This window comes from Ptiloglossa arizonensis, chromosome 10, assembly GCF_051014685.1.
Source record: "Ptiloglossa arizonensis isolate GNS036 chromosome 10, iyPtiAriz1_principal, whole genome shotgun sequence".
Classification (NCBI taxonomy): Eukaryota; Metazoa; Arthropoda; class Insecta; order Hymenoptera; family Colletidae; genus Ptiloglossa; species Ptiloglossa arizonensis.
In genome coordinates this window covers 16,283,119-16,303,136 of record NC_135057.1, presented here as the reverse complement: position 1 = coordinate 16,303,136, position 20,018 = coordinate 16,283,119, and the positions used below count along the sequence as shown (strand labels likewise).

At 52.6% G+C, this 20,018-nt stretch overlaps 1 protein-coding gene across 7 annotated transcripts in view; it reads left to right on the top strand.

Moving 5' to 3' along the window:
* The window catches only part of Shal (potassium voltage-gated channel protein Shal), an 81,490-nt gene that overhangs the window by 60,507 nt on the left and 965 nt on the right, over window positions 1-20,018 (top strand). For 2 of the 7 annotated variants that reach the window (XM_076322333.1, XM_076322332.1), the window contains exons 5-6: window positions 1,705-1,857; window positions 10,035-10,085. In XM_076322333.1, coding sequence (XP_076178448.1) covers window positions 1,705-1,857; window positions 10,035-10,085 — 204 coding nt within the window. Of the gene's footprint in view, window positions 1-1,704; window positions 1,858-10,034; window positions 10,086-11,917; window positions 11,940-14,116; window positions 15,243-15,464; window positions 15,549-20,018 lie in introns of those variants that run through there. The other 5 variants (XM_076322339.1, XM_076322337.1, XM_076322336.1 and 2 more) reach the window with 5 other exon arrangements.

Genomic DNA, 20,018 nt, shown 5'->3' with positions numbered 1-20,018 from the left:
GCAAGAGTGAAAATAATCGACAGAGCGGGCGAAGGTTGTCCTTTGTCGGCCGGATATCTATCTCGACCACCCTTCGACGAGCTCGTTTTATTTTCACGCTCGGCTACGCCTCGCAAGGAGGCAGAAGCGATCGGGACGAACTTAATTCGAGAACGACGGAGAAAAACGGAGCCACTCCGACCCGAAAAATACAAGCTCCGAGGAAACCTAGCCGATTGTTCGGGATTCGCCGGAGCTCGTTCGCGAACCATTCGTCCGACTTTTTTCTCATTCTTCGCGGCCACTCGACGAACGATATTCGTCGCGATCCGTCCGCGCGAAACGATTCAAATTTTTCGGATTCGTGGAATTTAAATATTCGTACGGGTCAGCGGATCTCCGTTTCTTCCGAGCGGAGAGGCACCGCGATCTTTCGACGAACAATCGAATCGAGCTTTTCGATATCTCTGGATTCGCTCGAGTTTCGTAATTACGCTCGAACGTTCTCGGTGCAGCCTGGAAGAGGAAGGAAACGGCGATTTCTTGCTCCGCGATCCGCTTCTGTCCGAAATGCTCGATCCGAATTTCCTCGATACGGTTGCGTTTCGAATGTACGTGCTCGAGAGTTGGCCTACTTCGACTTACGTAGGTACGTATACCTTCCGTGTTTCGATTCGCGGTGCAACCCTGGCTTTCGCGGCGAACAACGATCGCGTTACCGTTCCCATCCAAGAGAGATTCCTCGGACGTTACGTATTTCCATCGTCCTTTCTCCGTTGGTTGGAAAGTCGGGTTACCGACGATTCGAGCAAACGATAGAACGAATCCGGCTATGGAAATTGTACGAACGCGAGGCTATCGAGCGATCTCCGAGCGAGCTCTTTCCATCTACCCGGGGAGAGGAAGATTCGATACCGTAGAACGGAACAACCGCGCAATATCTGCTCGAAGCTCCCTCGGAAAGAGTCGAGGGAGAATCTCCGGAAGCCTCTTTCGATCTCTTTCGACGCTCGCGAGATAAATTTTTCGCCGAGTTCGGTCTCCGGGACGCGTGGGAATATTTCTAGTTAATCTTGACCGCCGTGGGGATAACGGGATCCGGAAAGTTGCCGGTAATTTACGGAAGAGCGCGGATGGTTAAATATTCGAAGCTTCGTAAGAGAAAAGTTGGCCGTTTCCGATAGGATTGCGAATCCTGACGTACAACTGGTTGTCGAGCAAACGCGTCCTGTCCCTCTGGTTGTGTAATTCCAGCGGAGAAACAACTTGGAACACCGTCCGGGCAATACTCGATGGACCAAAGTTTGCACGACGACAATGGACTCGCCAGGAACGGTCCCTCCGCGGTTTTCCGTTCGTTTCTCCCGGAATAATGTCGAATTCTTCGAAGAGCAACGATCGGTGCGAAACGAGCGAGCGAGCGAGCGAGCGAGCGAGCGTCGATAAAGCGCATTTTGGACGAGGTACATTGGCGAGTTCTCGTCGGTGTTGGGTACACAACTGTACGCAGGTTAAGTTGGCGCAGCATTGCCCGCAATTGTGCAGTCGCGCGCTTCGGTGGGTCCAGCGGCGTTAAAAAATGGACAAGGTTGCGGGAATTAGACCGTTTGTTCGACCGGGAGGCGAAATTGTCGCGGAAACGGGAAATTACTCGGCCGGTTGAAAGCGAGCCGTAGTTTCGCGAACACGGTTAACGATATTAACGGTGTAAATTGTTTGTTTCAGGATCGCGAGTTCGTGGAGATGGAGGTGCCGTACAACGGTGCCCCGAAGAGGCCAGGCTCACCTTCGCCCCTAACCTCCCCCGCGCACAGCACTGCCTCGAGGGGCGGCCTGCTGCACGCCTGCTGCGGCCGCTGCTACCCCCAACGTTACCAGGTACGCGGTCGCCGTATTCTCGCCTCGACGACCTCTATAAGCGAGGGTCCACCCTCGTCTTCCTCCCACTCTCACCAATCGCAGCCAGCCGGGCAACCGGCGCATTCCGATTATCAGCCGGTTGACCCAACCACGGTGCCGAATGTCGCGTTTAACGTGCCCGGTGACAATGATCGACTGCGTCGCCAGGGCACCGGCTCCTCCAGCCCCTACAACGAGACAAGGGTGTGAGCCGGGCTCGGGCCAAGGATTTAACAGAGGACCGTTGATTTCGTTCGAACGGGGGAAACGGTTTGCTCGGCCCACGATCGGAATTGCCATTCACGGTCCTGGTCTTTTCGCGACCGGACAACCTCGGAGCTAGGACTTGTTGCTGCGCGCAACAGGGCTATTGACAGCACTGCGCTATTTGGAAACGTAACCGCGCGCATGGATATTAGATTCCGTGGCAAAGGAGTCCAGGTAGCGGTTACCTCTCGAGAGGAGGATAGGCGTTCCTTCGAAGCGAACGAAACGATTCGGGTTACGAGTTCCGTTCCAGTCGAGCCGAGGTGCGCGCCACTCTTTTCAACGCTCGAGAGAGCACGGAGATCGATCTCCGACCCATCGATCGCCTCGATCCGTTTACAACGACGAGCCAGTTTCGATCTTGGTTCCGATCGAGGAGCAGTCGACCAATTGTTACAATTTCCGACGACTGTTCCCCTCTTTGTTGCTCTTTTGGCTTCGATGCTTCCTCGATAAGAAAGATCCTACGGTTTATCGGTTCTCGTCGATCGCCACGATTCTCGTTCCGGTGTTCGAATCGAAAGGTCTGCGTTTCCGATCCAGGGACGTTCCGAAGAGACCGAAACTTTCGACGGTTTTCGGTGCGATCACGGTACAGATTGGGCAAGGAGGCGCTTGGTGATTAATTTTCTTTCGTCCATCGCGCGAACCGACGATTCCTCGATTACGACATCACCGCGTACGAGTAACGACCGGGAACGCTCCAACGAGGAAACATCGCGATTGTTCGCGATGTCGAATCTCGGTTGTCGAACACGAGCCCGGGACGCGGTCCCATCGGGGTCGACTATCTCTCCCTCTCTTTCTTCTCGAGCATCGTCGAGGGTTCGAGTTTCGAACCCGGTGATATTCTCGTTATTTTATCTCTCTCGTACGCGCGGATCGTTCGGTGCGCTCGATAAGAGCTAAATAAGGCAGGCTAGCGGTCGGAACGGAATGTGGGAAAATTTCTGCCGCCTTTCCTCCGAGAGGAAATAAAAACGAGGTTATTCGATCTCGGTCGAGCGGAACTTGCTAAAATACTGTACACAAAGCGTGATCGCATCTCGGAGGAAGACCGCTCGTGGTTTCGTGCTCGTCGATTTCAACGAAATCTCGCAAGTGGCGCGGTGTACCGAAAAATATTCGAACGTTCGCGCGGAGAAAATAATCGCGAGAGAACGACCGCGCGTATCGTTGGAAACGTTTCTCGAGTCCTTCGACCGTCCACTTGCCAAGTATTCGTTGAAATCGGCGCGAGAATCGTAGAATCGTCGCAGGATCGACGAAGAAAGGATCGACGTACCGCGCGCGCCGTTTCACCGACGCACGTACAGAGGAATTCGTCCCATTGGAATTCCTCCAAAATCCGCACGAAGGAACGGAGAACGCTCCGCCTCGCGTCGCCTCGCGTCGCGGCGAAGAGATTGCTCCGAGTGATCCGCGCTTAATCAACGTTCCTCGCGGATCTTTCGCGAATTCCTTGGACCGACGCTGCCACTTTGCCTCCGCCGTATTTTACTTTCTTCAGAATTTCGGGCCAGGATCCGAACGGACCTATGGAATCTCGAGGATTTCCTTCGCGAAGAATTTACGCGATACGCTTCCGTTTTCGAGAAACGATTTCCCCTCGTTTCGATTTCAAAAATTCGCCGACACGTATACCGAAAAGGAAATTACGCGAACGAAGTAGAATTTTACCGTAGATCGGCTCTAGGCCGTCGTTCTCCTCCTCCTTTGGGCCGCGTTGAATCGAAGGACCGGTTCCGATTGAAATTAAACCAGTCCTCGATCCGTCGAGTTTTTAGCGAGTTCCGAATCAATGTCGTAGCGATTCTGGTAGCACGAGGGAAGAACCACTGGATTTACCGTCCTCGGAGACTCTTATCCGAGACGGAGGCACACGAAGACGTTTATCGGAGAGATAATCGAAGGACGCGGCGCGCGAACATAATTCCGAAGTGAATTCTATGGGGGCTCGGGAAGTCCAGTGTGTCTGCGTCTCGGATCGAAATCGCCCTCGGTCTCTTGGAGAACTCGTAGATCGTTCTTAGATTAGCTCTTTCGTTCGAGCGGCTTTTTCTTCGAGCTGTTCGAGTCGGTCCCTCTCCAAGTGCGCGAGTAGGATCTTCGTCGGCTCCGTCCTGTAAGTAGGAGGCAGCGAGTTCCCTCGAGCGATGGCTCCGAGCGGCTCGCGATCGTGCTCGAACACGCGGACGATCCAAGTTGGAAACGGTCCCTGTGAAAAATTCGCTCGAGATCGTCGGAGAAAGGGGGCCGAGGGTTTCCAGTATCGAGAACTCGAGCGCGTATCGACTGCAGCGTTCCACCGAGCGGCGTATATCGACTCGTAAATCAGCTTCCACGTAGCCGAGGGCGACGTTAACGAGGGAAAATGAGAAGTGATAAATGGTCCGGTTGGCTGACAGATCGAGGACGAGACCCCATCGAAACCCCATCGAGTGTCGTCCCACTCCCGGTCGGGATCTCCCCTCGTTTCTGCGACCGCCATTTTTCAGTGGTCCACCGTTCTCGGTTTTTCGCTTCCCCCCGTTCTCGTTTGTCGCGCGACGCGTTAATCGTCGATTAACTCGGAAAATTCGTCGCTGACCCTCGTTCGCAGTTTCCCGTCCTTCCTCGACGAGGAAACTCGCCTCGATTATTCTCCTAGATTAGCTGCGTCGAAATTGAAACTCTCGGGCAAAGTTCGTTCCGACGTTAATTAGTTCGCGTTCCCGCTCTACGCGGTGATTTTAAGGGGACCTCGTCGAAACTCGCTCGAGTCCCCGTCTCTCTCTTCCGCGTATTTTTCTTCGTTGCATCGCGCCGTTCGTCTTCCAGATTTCGTCGCTGTACCGAGCGAGTCGTTCTTCGTTAAATAATCGTGCAAATTCGAAAAACGCGTCTACGAGATCTACGGTGGATTCGCGTTACCTACCGACCGCGAGCCATTTTTATCTTCTATTTGGAATCAGAGCGGCTCGTCGACGCGTCTCGGAAACGCGAGTTTATTCCCGAGTGACTGACTTTAATTGACGCAATGGCGGATGATAAATGAAGGTAATCGGGGCGTCCGGGACGCGTCGCGTTGCCCGGCGTTTACAAGGATCTTTGAGACGTTAAGGTCGCGCGAACGAGCCGCGTAACCGTAAGCCGTTCGTGACGCGACGTCACGCGGGCAAACGTGTTTGTTGCCAGCTTTAAATCAATGATAAGATTCGTACGCCCACCGAATGGAACACGAGCCTGGCTCGACGTGCCCCGTCACCGACACGACAAATGCGTTCCTGCTCGCTGTACGATACGCGGACTCTTTCTCGCTCGCCGCTCGGTTCTCGGTTCTCGGTTCTCGGTTCTCGGTTCTCCGTTCGAAATTGCCGAAATGCACGGGACACGAGCCGATATATCTTCCTGGAAACCGTTCGCGTGTCCCGGTCGAGGATTTCGCGAGCTGATTTTTCGCGGCCGGACGGCTCGATCGATCATCGATCGAATCTGGAATCGAATCGAACGTTGGCTCGCTTCGTTGGCCTCGAATTTCTCTCCGCAGAGGTGGAATCGGTGACGTCTTGGATCGCAAAGTCCCGACGAAAGACGTTTGTCGCGTTTTCGAGGCGATCTCGAGTCGCGGGTTCGTTTCGTCGATGGTAACGAATTTCGCGAGTCGATTCGAATCGATCGTTTCCGTCTAGTTCGAGCCGTTACCCCGCGTCTTCCATTTTCGGATCGATGCTCCTCTTCGAAATCCGCGCATCCGATCCTCTGGCCCGAGCTCGTGTCCGCCTTCCTCTCGTCCGATCGCAAAACTTAAACCAACGCCACGATCGATCGAGTTCCGCGAGACGCTGCGATGCTCTCGCGGCGAACCGACGGAAGCGGAAAGAAGAGAAATCCCGCGGTGCGTGGAAAAAACATGGCGAAACACGGGAAAGATCGATCGTACCGTTTACGATCGGTTTCTCCGATCGCAGGAGGTTCGTTCCCCGGTCTCGAGTTTCGTCGAGTGCCACGCGGGAGGTGCTCGGCACTCGAACCTCGTTCCCCCGTGGCTTTCGTTTCCTCGATCTTGCGTCCGACGAGTTCCGTCGAGCGTCGCGAGACACGGCGAAGCCATCACGCTCGAAGTCGCGACTTTGCTCGATGGTCGAGGAAATCGATCGCTCGCGACGATTCCGTTCCCTGTGCTCGTGGTCCTCGATTCGCGCGGGATTTCGCGTTCGCGCGGCCCTAAGAGTAGCTTTAAGGAAAAAGAAAAACAAAAAACGAAAAAAAAAGGAAACACCCCACACTTCGTAGATAGGCTCAACGAGACAAGAATCTTGGAATTGTTTAGGGATACGCGTGTACCGGCGGCTTGCGAAACGAATTGTACGCAAGAGCCGAGTCGATTTATTCGCTCGACTTTCGCTTTTGTCGTCGGTTCGGAACGATCGCGATCCTTTGCTTCGAATTCCGGCCGGCTTGCATCGATCGATCGCGCAGCCGTTGTAGCTCGTTTTATCTCGTCGCTCGAGACTCGTTCGGGCTACGAACGATCACCGAGGGTGTTTTCCACGTTGACGCGCGATCGAAAGCGGGAGGATCGGTTGCAATACCCGCGACCGAAGGAATAGCTCATCGAGCGAATAAACCGTTGAAAACGATCGAAACGTCGTTTTTGTTCGACGAGGGAAGAGTCCTCGATCTCGATCGTCAACGATTCCAACATCGTTGCGAGTTACTCTTCGCCGATCCCTTTAGGAGCGTACCGCGAGAGGACGCGTTTGACCGCGACTCTATCGACGAATCTTCGACGATCCGCCTGCCTTCAAATTTCGTCGAAACGCGTCCATCGATCGGTAGACCGGATGGAGAGGGTTAACGGCTCGGAGCCAATGAATTTCCCAGGCCCCAGAGATTGAAATTTCACGAGCCCGTTCCTCAAAATATCCCGATTTTCCATTTTAATCGCAATTTACGCTCGGGCTCGTCTATACGTTCCCTTCGATGAAGTTTACTCGGCCGTTGACGCAAGCCGGCTCGGAACGCGTTCGCTGCTCGATCTCGGCGAATCCTTAATCGCGCCAGGGACAGCGTTTCGAGCGTGGAAGATGCGCGTTTCTCGCGCATTCCAGCGATCAAACAGCGTTCCGGATCCTGCGACGCTTTCCTCTTTCGTCGGAGCGCGCCCGTCGCCGTGGCAAGAGAAATTATCAAAGCTCTTCGAGGAAACGAAGAGCGCAAGATCTTTCGACCGATCGCGTCTTTTCGAGCTTCGCTGCACGGACGACGGACCGTAACGCGAACATTCTCGTTCTCGGTTTCGCGCGTTCTCGTTCTCTCGAAACGCGCCTCGCCTCGAAATCGTGAATGCAAAACGAAAACTGCGCTCGGCGGGAGCGATCGCCGGACGATCGAGCCTCGAAGAGAGAAAAGTCTCCTGGTTTCTCGCGATTACTCTCCGCGCAGGTGACTCTTCGAGATCCCGTGGATCTCGAGAAGACATCGCGATTTCCTCCCGTTGGATAGATCGCGCGGAAACGAGTTGGCGAAGGTAGACCGCAGTCCGTTGGATATTCATACGGGTGGTACAGTCATCGTTGCACGGTTATCGACTAGAAAATTGTACGGCAACGTGTCTCCTTGACCTTAGGGACATCCAGCAGGTACATAGACGCGTGTTCGCGGACGTGGGTGTGTGTGTCCCGTGGCAGTTCCGCGCATAGACGTGTCGCCCGCTCGTTGGCGTCAAGGTGCTCGCGCGAGAGGGGTTCGAGGTCTCTTTCGAGCTTTCGAGCTTTCGTTCGTTTGCCCGTAACCGACCGACAACCGTTTCGCCTCGCCCGGATAGGACCGAAACCGTCGTAAACTCTCGCAACCGATTACAGATATTGAACCGGGCCGTACAACTCTTTTCCGAGCGACGCGATCCTCCAGGGAAACGGTCCACGGCTCAACGAGATCCGTCTTCCCGTAATTTGTAACATTTTTTCTCGAGAGGCGCACCGATGGCTCGAAACGAACGGGTTGTTTCGCATTACCGGACGATTTCGAGGCAACCGAAAGTATCGACATCGTCGCCGCTCGATGTCCCGGCCATCGAATTTTCCACGCTTTCGATCGAGTTTCGCGACGTTTCGTAGATATTTACGAGACCGAGGCCCTTTATCCGGCGACGTCGATTCTCTCGTGGTCCGAACGCGCGCTTTGTCCGCCGATCGGGAAACGTTCGGAGTTCGCGACCGTACGAGATTAGGAAAACATCGATCGTTCGAGCACACTGTTCACGGATCGGGAGAAGCTTCCACGAGAGTTGGAAAATTTCTCCGATCCGAGCGAGCGTTTCTGCAAAACGAAAGAAAAAAATGAAAAAAAAAAAGAGAAAAAAGAAAAAACGGTCAAACGTTTCGGAAGTCGAGGGAAACTTCTCAATACCTCGGCACGCGAACGGAACGCTCTGGAACGTTTACCACCTTTTTTCCTCGCTGTTTCGAGTCCGCTCGAGGTGGCAGTGGAGCCCCGTTGGCAAATTTTCGTCGAGCGAAGAACTCTGAAAGCTCGAGCGTTCCCGGCGTAACGACTTCCCGTGGAAATCTTGAAAAGGCTTGCTCGAGAGAACCCCGAGACCCGCGAATTTTTATTCCGACTTAATCGCGAATCTTTCCCGAGGTTTTTCGTTCGGCGCACCGTGGCTTCGCACCTATGGCACGCGTCGTCGCCTACTCGATGTCGCTGCTACGCGTTGGCGTACAACGAACGACGAGTGGCGTCCGCGGAAAAAAAAAAAAGAAAAATAGAAAAAATCGCACGACTCACGCGCGGTTACGAGGAGAAGACATTTTCGAGGACTTCGCGGCGAATCGATAGCGTTTCAGGTCCGTCGTCGACGAAGCAGCCGCGAAAAGAGGGCGTCTCTCGAAGAAGCAAATTAAATTATCGGAAGTTGTCGCGCGTTTCCGCGTGCACGAAGATCCGCGACGCGAGACCTCGATAAATCGTGCGGGCCGACCGGACGTTAAATCGCCGATGCGAACCATTCGAAGGCGTTTAAAGTCGCGTAAACGTCTCTCTGTCGTAGTTCCCGTCGCGACGTCGCGAAACTTTCCTCTCCGCGTAAAAGTCACACCGGCGACGCGGAACTCGGTTTACGGCCGCCCGTTTCGAAATTTCGACGACGAACACGGCAACCGACGTTCGTCCGGAATTTTACGAGCTGCGCGAGCGAATTTCCGCGGTATTATTTTATCGCGTACGTTTCCGCGTTCGCTCGTTTCCTCGCGTATCTCTTTCTTCCGTCTATTCTTATTGTCGGAGTTGGACACACGGAGAACGATGCCGCGCGTCAACTGTCTCAGTTTTCAAACCGTTTCGACGCGGAGCTAATTGAAATATTCCAAGAGATCGACGACCGTAACGTCTCTGCTCGTTCTGTCTGTCGTTCGGTTAATCGACGTAACAAATTACCAAACATTGCTCGCGTCTTCTCTTCGCGGTAGAATCTTCGTTTAAAGATTGCTCGCTGACTCTTCCGAAAAAAAACGACCGCGGAGGTATTTAAACGGGCGTCAGGTTCGATGAATTTATTCGTTGGTACAAGACATCGAAATGGTACGCGCGCGTTTCGGACATTAACGATCGAAAGCCGACGAACGCGAATCCATCGACGCAGCATTCGTCGATCGAAAATTCGACGAAAAGTTCGAAAGCGACCCTCGGGTCTCGCGAATCGAGTTCCGAACTCGATCCTCCCCGATGGCTCGTCGCAGGTTTCGTTTTCGCGCGTAGCTCGCCCGAGTAAAACCGTAAAGAAACGCTATAACGTAGGAAAATAAATGTCACCGAGCGCGGGCGCGACGACGTCGCGTCGAATTAATTGTCCCTATAATGCGCATTATAATATAACACGAGTTGCTTTCATGAATGATGCATAGCCGAAGGAACACCGGGAGCCTGTAGTGGAGCATCCACTTCAGATCAGCCAGGCAAGAAAATTGAATCTTAAGTGTCCGTCTGAAAAGCTCCGTCAGTTCACTTGCCGTCGGTCCAGTAACGAGCACCATATTTTTCGTCACCCGACACCCTCGCATCCCTGTCCCCCTTCGAAGGCTCGGCCCTTTTTACCGAAAATCGTGCTCCCGATCCGAAAGTTCGATTCGCGTTGCTCCGTGGAAGTCGAGGAGCCCGAACATCGGACGACGCCGAGCGACGAGATACGCGGACGAACTCGAGCTGGAACCGAACGAGCCTCGATTGGTTGCACTCGGTATTCTTTGGAGGTTCGAACCGTAACGGTACCTTTGGTCGCTGGATTCAATATTGTTCCGTTCCCCGAAAAGTGTCGCTCGCGTCTTCTCGGTGCTCGAGTCCCTCGACTTCTATTTCGGGCATCGATGTTGGTTATTCTCCCCACGTTTTGCTCCATTTAATCGCTATTGGAAACTGATCGGTACGTTATATGTATGCATATAACGCCATATAAATAGTCGGTTCGATTAAATATATTGTGTATATAATGCGCGTGGATCGTGTCACCTGTGTATATTTTATTACGTCGTTCAAGGTTACGAAGGATCACCTCGTTGAGTTGTTCGTTGCGGAGGAGGGGCGATCGAATTCAACCAATCCGTTTGGAAATTAACTCGCGACCCGTTCGGTTCGAAGCTTTTCGACGCGATCGGAAGTAAAATCGTTTTACAACCCTTTCGGAACGGTGTCCTCTTAGGAGGGTGAGGAAACTCTGGGGTCGCGTTTCAGCGATCGAATCTCGGGAACTGGCGTGAACACGTGGCTTCGCGACGCAAGTCTCGGTTCCGACGCGGTAATTCTCGGACCGGAAAGGTGAACAATTTCGCGTTGCGTTCGAGCGCGAAAAGCATCGATCCGCCGTGAAGTTTTACGGTCGATGTCTACGGTAAATCTCGTTGAGCAGGGACGACGTCTGTACCGAAAGGGTTAACTTCGCGTACGATCGTCGATCGTCCCGACGATCGAGGTCACCGGCGTCGAGCGTGATTTCCAACCGCATCCTTCGTTTATCGAAAGAGACGCGCGTCGCGTTGAAATTCGAGAGCTCCTCGTGCCCGGTTCCTCTTACATTAATCATCCGTTGTTTCGGCCGAACTCGGGCCTGCTCGACGAAGAAGATTAATCGCAAATTAGTCGGTACAGCCTGTCGGTCCGCGTCGATTACGGTCAGTGGAATGATTAATCGATCCGGTGATACACCGAGTACACATTCCGGAAGCTCCACCTTTCGTAATTGTTTTCGCCGACTGCTCGCGGCCGGTAGGCCGTAATTATCGCACGACCTGCCTCTCCGCCCGAAAATTAATTACCGTTCAACAGGTAAGTTGCCAATGAACGTCGGCTGTAAACGTCGCGGCGGGACAGGCTGTCGTTTGTCAATTTTTACGACCGGTATATCGCGCTGTTAATCGGTCGTTGCCGGTGAAACGATCTAATATTAGCATCCACGATACCTACGCGCACCGTTTTACGTCTTTCTCCGGAGTATCGCGACTCGCCGATACGGCTTCTACGGCGCTCGTTTCGCGCCCAAAGGCCCGGTTCAACCTTCGAGTAACCGAAATATTAATATCGCGCGCGTTAAACGGTTCAAACGGAACGGAGTTTTACCCGTTACGGAACTAGGCGCAGGATGCTAATACTACATCATTCGACGAGGACTTCATCGGCGACTCTGTATCAAATTCATCCCTCAAATCTTGCAAATGTCGTGCGTACATGTAAATATGTCTGTACATTTTGTAACATAAACACTGTCGGCACCTGTTGTGTGTGGTTCGTCCCGTAGAAACAGTTCTCGTCCGTTTAAGGTAAGACCCAAAACTCTCAACTGTTACTTGTCTGTCTCTTTTTATATCGTTTCCCCCGAAAGCCTGCTAGCTCGGATTAGATTTTCTTGTTTGGGAAATGTTGTATATCGATTCTCTGTTTCTCATTCTTGGCACTGTTCCTCCTCTACACTCCTGTGCTACTACGCATACATACGATATATATATATATATATATATATATATATATATATATATATATATATATATATATATATATATATATATATATGTACATACGTACCTCTGTTTTCTGGACTGTTTGAATGCGAACCTCTTCACGATTTTCAGTCACGACTCGCGCTCGACGGATTGTTCGATATTCCAATTACTTTTCCCTTTCAGCGAACGTTGCAACGTTAAAAAAACTTGTCCGCGGAGGGACGGGGAGCGAACCGTTTTTAATTGCTCCTCGTCGCAAATCTACTCGCTCCCCTTCCCTTCGATCCCTGTTTCTCGATAACACTTGCTTTCAGTGGCCCTCGCGATACAAGTGCCGCTGAAATCGCGGGGATTAATTAACGAACGATCGAAGACACGTAGAAATTGCTGGGTAACGAGCCGCAACGCTGTTTCTTCCGTCTCCCCGCGAGTCTCGTCGTTCGATCGGTACGAACGATCATCGATCACCGACTTTTAATCAATCTACTTTTTTCCAGTGAAATTTTTATCGCCGACCATTGTACGAACGTTAAGCCACTCGTGGACCTTGTATACCGTGGAAGAATTCGATTTCCGTTGGATCCGCAGACCGTAGACGATCGGACGCTCCGTCTCTACGGAAATCTAAAAAGAAACGTGTACCAGACGCTCGAGCGTGTCGCGCGTTCACAGAAATTGTCGCTGGCTGGCTGGCTGACTCGTATCGATCGAGTATCGTCGATCACGATCGAGAAGAGATCGAATCGCCTTCTCGTTGCTTCTCCTCGGAGAACGTGAAACGTAACTTCTTCCGTGACGGACGCCGAACTTACCGTTTCGAACACTCGACGGGTTCCCGCGACTTTAAACGATCATCGTCGCGGTACGAAATTCTCGCTCGCTTTTCCCGTCGGAGCGATTCGAAGACGACGCGACGCACGAGAATCGATCGAACTCGATCGAACGCGACGATCGAGTCCGGCTCGCCGATTCCGCTCGCAGGTCGGTCAACGCGCGAAATCGTTGGAACGCCCGAGAACGTGCATAGATGCTTCGTGGTAAAATTGACGACCGAGGTACGACCCTGCACAGAGAGTTAGCCGTCCGTAGATTACCAGTCCGTCTAGACGCCGTACGCCGACAACAGGAAACACGACAAACTGTTCGGCTCGATAAAAACTATTCCCGTAAACTAGTTGTCGATCTCTTTCCGGAAAATCACCGGAAAACTCGTCCCTCTCGAACGCCCTTCGCAGTAGCGTGTCCCACCCCTCGTACAATTACGGTTCTTGTATTCGAATTGTTGCAGTCAAACGCTGTAACGAACAAGATGCGTACACCGAAGTGGACGAATTCTTGTTACGGCTGGAATAAGACTCGACCGTTCGCGGAATTTATTCGGGTTACTCGAAATTGTTCGCGCGCGAAAAATTGGCCCGTCGAGGTCGCTCCATCCACCGCGAAGAATCGGATACGCGACGAGCACCTCGTTTCTCTCTTCGTCGAAGCTGAACGGACCTCGACGGACCGATTCCCTCTGTCTCGAATTAATTTCGTAATTGGTTCTCATCGCGGTCGCGATCTTCGATTTCATCTATCCGTCTTGTCCATTTGTCCGTTGCGTTCAGGACCAACGACCTGCCGCGCGCTCGTCGTGCCGGTATGCGTTCGCGAGAGTACAGCGTAGAAAAAAGCGAGGACAGCCCGGCTGAATCTCGATCGTCTTTCGCGCGACTTTCGATCGGAAAGGGTTCAAGTTTTTGATTGCAACCCTTCGAATATTCTCGCGACCCCGAACTTGTAGCCTCGTCGATCCACGTAGGAACGATCGATCCATCGAGAAACGAGTAGAACGAGTGGTCGACGGAAGCGGTCTCGAGAAAGAACTCGTCCGTGACGACGACTCTCTGCGAGAATCGCGCGAGATTTAACCGATATATAGGCCCACGTAGAACAGACTTAGGGTAGGTGAGCCTAGCGTGCAACAATGTAGTGTGTGCTTATGGTGTGGATTTCAGCAGGCGTACAGTCAGTACATCCCAGCGACAAGGGCCCAAGTATCGGGCACCCAAGGGGGGCAGACTGGGGCTGCGATGGACGGGACTTACCTCGTCGAGGCCTCGTTCTGAGCGGCCTAAGTTTCTTAGGCGATTTAGTGTAAAGCACGCTAAAACAGATCCCAATAAATCGACACAGAAATCGAATAACCGAGATAGAGCAGAGTAAAAGACGGACAAAAAGCAAAAAATAATAGACTTATATGTATAATCACGGACGAGCGACCCACGACGAGTAAAACCGTGTACGGTTCGAATCTGGTTCGAGACGAATTTCGTTCGAGACGAGTCGAGAGCGTTAGAGAAGGAAAGGTAAACTCGAGATACGCTTTAGAGACAGATTTCGAGTAGATCGAACGGAACGTATATAGAGACGTATGTGTAAATATAAGGAACGCTCAGAGAGTAGAGAAGAACAAGGAAGGAACGCCAGGATAACTTAAACGACACGTAATAATCGTAATAATAATTGTCACGATAAAACCGTTCACGCGAGAGTGGTGAGAACAAACGACAAAACTGTATAAAAAAACAAAAAAAAAAAAAAAAAAAAAAAATGACACAAGACACATACAGTGCGAAATTTCCACAATGTAAATCCAATCAAATTCTTCTATTTCCTCATTTCCGTGCCACCTGTTCATCGACGACCGACCGACCATCGTCATCCACCGTGGAAACTGGACCCGCGATGACGTCGCATCGTTCACCCGTCATCGTCATCGTGGCCATCGTCATCGTTCGCCGGCCAACGCACGAAAATAAACACGTCCGTGTTGCATCCTCCCCGCTGCGAATCGGCATCCCTTTCTCGTCGCATCCTCTCTGTTCGCCCGTTCATTCATCACGATGGACAAACTAATTTTTAACGAACATGGGAATACGAAAAAACAAAAAAAAAAAAAATTAAAAAAACAAATAAAACGAACGAACATCGAATAAACAATTCGTCCACGTGAAACCGTGCGGAATTCATAATGAACCCGATGGATCTCTCTCACGCGCCCTCTCTCTTCTCTTCCTCTCTTTCACGTTGGAATTTCGTGGACGACGTTTGAATCGAAAAACGAACAAAAAAAAAAACAATATATACGTATATATATATTTATATATATATATATATACATAACACGATAACGAGAATATGCCGACGACTCTGATGATGGCACGAATCGAAACCTACGTGTACACGCAAATTGAAATGTATCGTGAACGACGGACACGCATCGCGTGAAACTTTACGAAAATAACAATGACACGCGGCGTTATCAACTTGGCCATCGAATACACGATATCGTCCACTTTGTAGAGCTTGTCTTATCAGCTCACCTCGAACGACAGCAAGGATAGAGTGGTGCTCGTTTACGGAGACCGTATACAAGTGCGGACAAAGGTAAAGAAAACCGTGTTACCTGGAAACCATTTTGGATACGATGATAATTATTATTGTACATTATATATACTATGTTGTACCGTTTCATTGTCTCTTGTGCACGCGCGCCATGATCGACGCGTTTCTCGCGTGCAATGCGTTCGTTCGTATACGCGGGACGTGGGATCGAGAAAACCAAAAGTGTCGAAAAGAAAGTTGGCAAATTTTCCTTGGCACGGTATGCAGCGTCGGTTGTTTTCGACCTCAAGCAAGGGTGAAAGAACGGGCAAGTGGAACGTGGACAGTATCGAGTCGAGTCGAGTCGAGTCGAGTCCAGTCGAGTCGTTTCGTGTTGCAAAGACCGACCGTAACGTCCGATCAGATACGCTCGCGCGGAAACTGCTCCGTTACGGACTACTTTACCACCGTTTACGTTTACAACGGTGAACCGATAACATTTTTTATTCGCGACATTGTATTTGGTATTTGTTCGACGTCGTTCCACGGACGAGTTTCGTTAAACGGCATCGTATTTTCCGCTGCATACTTTTTCGCCAAAGTTGGATCGCTAGGAGGCGTTTGTCGCGTATCTCGGCGACACGTTGGTCCTCGTTCCTGAACCGAACGGAACCTGGATTCGAATCCGAGAGACAAGAGCGCACACGTTGCTTGGATCCCACGAGAAACGATACACGTACACGAACGCACGCGCGTTACACGCCAAGGTAGCGCGTATCATCGCACGCGCGTACAGCCTTCCACGCTGTTTATAAGATGTGTATAAGATACTTGTGTGACCATTGGAAGAATACGAGGCACCTTTTCTTGTCCTTCGACGGAAGGATCAGGACGAAGGACACACGGGGGCCTCCCCATGCATCCCCTTGGTGGTCGCGAATATATCGTGTCGCGTGGCTGATCCCTGGATTGGCTTCTGGGTGTCTGCTTACCCCGAGAAAACACTTTCCCTCCTTGCTTCTTTTACGTCGCAAAACGCTTTCCATTTCGCGCGCTCGCGTTCTCCCCGGGCTCGGTCCTCGGTCCCGTCTTTCGTTACTTTCTGGCAACTCTTCGTTCCTCGGTTACGTTCGACGAATCCTCCTTTTACTTTCTTCGGACGTCGCGTTTTCGGTCAAACTTTCGACCCTCCTCCCCGCCCCGATTACTTTTCCTTTCTCTCGCGGTCGCCGATCCCCGGAAGAAGAAGACGGAAATCCTCCTGGCATGGTGCCTAGCCCCGAACCCTACGCGTTGCGGCTGATTCTTGATCTGGCTTCTGATTTATGCATTTTCGCTTCCCACGTTGGTATCGTCCGTTCCCCTCTCGTCCCGTTAACGGGACGCGGTCATCTCCTCGTACCTCGATCCGATCCCTTTGAATTTTCAGCTTTGCGCCCCGCTACACTAGTTCCGGTTTCTTTTACTTTAAACGAGCTTTCCATCGAGCGACGTTGCACCTAAAACGCCGACGAATCGACTCCCGTTGAATCGAAACTCAACGGAGAGAGAGCGAGAGGGGATCAGGCGTTCCCTTTGCGGAAGGGCGATCGAAGTAGGAAGCGTTCAGCAGCGGAAGGGAAAGTCAACGAATCTCGGGAAACTCTCCCGTAAGTTCACGGTGCCGGCGAATCAGGTTTACGCGCTTTTTATACCGCCTCGACGCTTCTCCAGGCTCGTTCCAGCGGGCGGTCTCTTTTTTTCGTTCGCTCGCGAGTTTGCAAGCTTCGCTCGGAGGAATGAAAAAAACAAGCGGGGATAAAGGTGCCCTTAACCAGCTGTCGCGCGGTTTCTCCATTTCGTTCTCTTTTCCTCGCGTTGAAAGACGAGCGCGAGATACGACCGTTTGCCGGTGATTCCGCGCCGGATACGCTTTCAAACTTTTAACGAAGCACATTCGTTCCGCGGTTCGGCAAATACTTCCGAGCGTCGGTGTACCGTATCTTTTAATCCTCCTTTTCTACTTTTGTCTCGCGGATCCCGGTCGAGGGTTTCCCCGGCACCGTATCGCCGTGGCTCGAAACGCGTTCAACTTTGCGCCGCGAACCTATCTCGCGATCGAACTCGAGTTATCTTGCCTCCTTTAAAGTTGCCGCGACGCGCGTTGCGCCTAATCGACCCGCGCCTTTGATAAGCCGACCGTCCCGTCCTCGTCCTCGTCCTCGTCCTCCTCCTCGTCCTCGTCCTCGCTTTCGCCCTCGCTCTCGCTCGGTGATTAACGTGCACACCCGTGAAAGACGTCGAGCGAGATTCGAACGTCACCACCGATTCTCCCTCTCGCCGATCCTCCCGTATCCGTACTCCCTTCTAATGCGTTTTCCTTGTATCGCGTTAATACGAGGCGAACGTGCGCCGCGTACGAGATTCGCGCGATTCGGGCCGCCTCTCGTCGGTGACGCGCGAGAAAAAATTTCTCGCCCCTCCTACGGGAGGATCGTTTCCGGTACCGAGCGCGAGAAGACGCGCAACGATTTTTATTTTACCGCGATTCGTCTCCGATCGTTTCGCGGACATTTTACGAGCGAACTTTGAAGAGCGTCGCGTTCGAAGCGAAGGACGCGTTCGTTAATTACGTCGGACGCGGGCGACGTCGGGCTTCCTCTTCCTCGTCGCGTATATATTTCGTTTCCGCGTTACGTTCAGCGCCCGTTATCGATTCTTCGACAAAAAGCGTAAACGTCGCGGGAACGCCGATAGAAGCGCGGTTACCGTCCCGTCTGGCATCGGCGTCGAACAAAGCACCGGTGAATCCCTTTGTCCCGGATGAATTTCCGTCGCGAAGACCGATCACGGCCGACGCGCGGGATCAATCGCGAAAATCGGCCGCGTTTCGCCTCGACCGAAAGAAACGAACGCGCCTCGCGAGCGTAGGGAACCATCGAGACGAACCACGGAAACCTCGTTCGCGCGTGAATACCGTCTCGCGGTCGTAACTCTTACCGAGGGGAAAAAAAAAAAAAAGAAAAACAAGCTGGCCGTTTCCCAGCCGCGAGCGTGATTTATCGCGCGTCGTCCCGATCGTCGATCGTCCCAAGTACGGGCGCAGTTTGGGCCGATCGTGTTCCTCTGGCAGCTACGCGCAACTTTTGTCGAGCGATCGAGGGTCGACGCCGAGACCGATGGGAAGCGTATCGTCGAGGGAAGCGACGAAACGAGGTCGGAGCGTGTACACGGAGTTCGGGCGGTGAAATTGGTATTAACGGTAAATCGATTCGCTCGACTGGTTTGGAAGGAAGCTCGCGACACAGATTTTCGCGCGAACGAGCCCCGAGCGGTGCACGCACGCTCGTCGCTGCATCGCGGACGGTGCAGCGTCGCTGCGACAGGAGGAGTCGACCGACCGGACGGATGTCACACCGGCCGAAAAGGATTAACGACGTCGAGGAGACGGCGACGATCGCGCCGAGTTGCGCTCCCACGAAAAAGAGAGACAGAGAGGGAGAACTGCATTGCGGTGCACGGATGCAGTTGGCGGATTTACCGGGACGTCCAACGGTTTCTGCATGCGGCCGTCGACGGTCACCGTTTCCCGTTGCTCGTTTTTCGTTTCGTTTACGATCAGCTGCGAGAGAACCGGTACCGTTTGCGATCGAGCGGGCTTTCCTTCGATCGTTCGTTCGTTCGTTCGTTCGTTCGTTCGTTGTCGATTCCTCTCTCGTCGCGGTCCTCTCTCGGTTCACGGCTACGGTTATCGTAACGGGTGCTAGGATCGCGAGGAGACCGTGGACGAATTCGTGATCGATCGCAACGGTTACGGTCGACGCGCGCACCGTAACACCTTGGAGCCCGCTTTACCATAGATCCGCGAGGCCCGGCGAGGCTCGGCGAGGCTCGCCGAGAAGGTTTCGCTTCGATCGGTAAGGGAACCGCTTCCCTCGCAGCGACGGATCGTTCTTGTTTTATCGCGTACGATGTTGCGCCGACTACCGACCGCTGCCGAAGCTTCGACGCGCGTATCGTATCCTCGGAGCAACTTGGAACGCACCTAATGCAACGCACCGCGTCCCTGGATCGCGTTTTACCCTTCGAAATCGGCTCGACCCAGCGACGGTACCGAGCCGGACCGCCGTTTCGCCGTTCAACGCGACGATAACGCGTCAGAGGGAGGACCGAACGCGAGAAAGATGCGTAAACGAATCGAAAGACACATGCACGTGAGTAGATATGGGAAATAACTCGGGACGGACGACGCGGGAAACCCACCGGTACCACACGAACGCGAACACGACGTCGATAACGAATCGAAGGCACTCGTCTTGCAATTAGTGGCTCGTCGAAACGATCGTTCGTACTGCACCTGGCATGCTTTTGCTCGATCGATCGATCGATCGATCCACCTTTCGTCGCCACTGTTTCTCTCGTAGATGTTCTTTGCGTTCCTCGCCTGTACAACATTGTTCTTGCTGTTGCGTATTCGTTGTCACGTTTTCTTTCACCTATTTTTATTATCGTCACTGTTGCTCCGTTCGATTATCTCCATCGGTAGCACCGTTG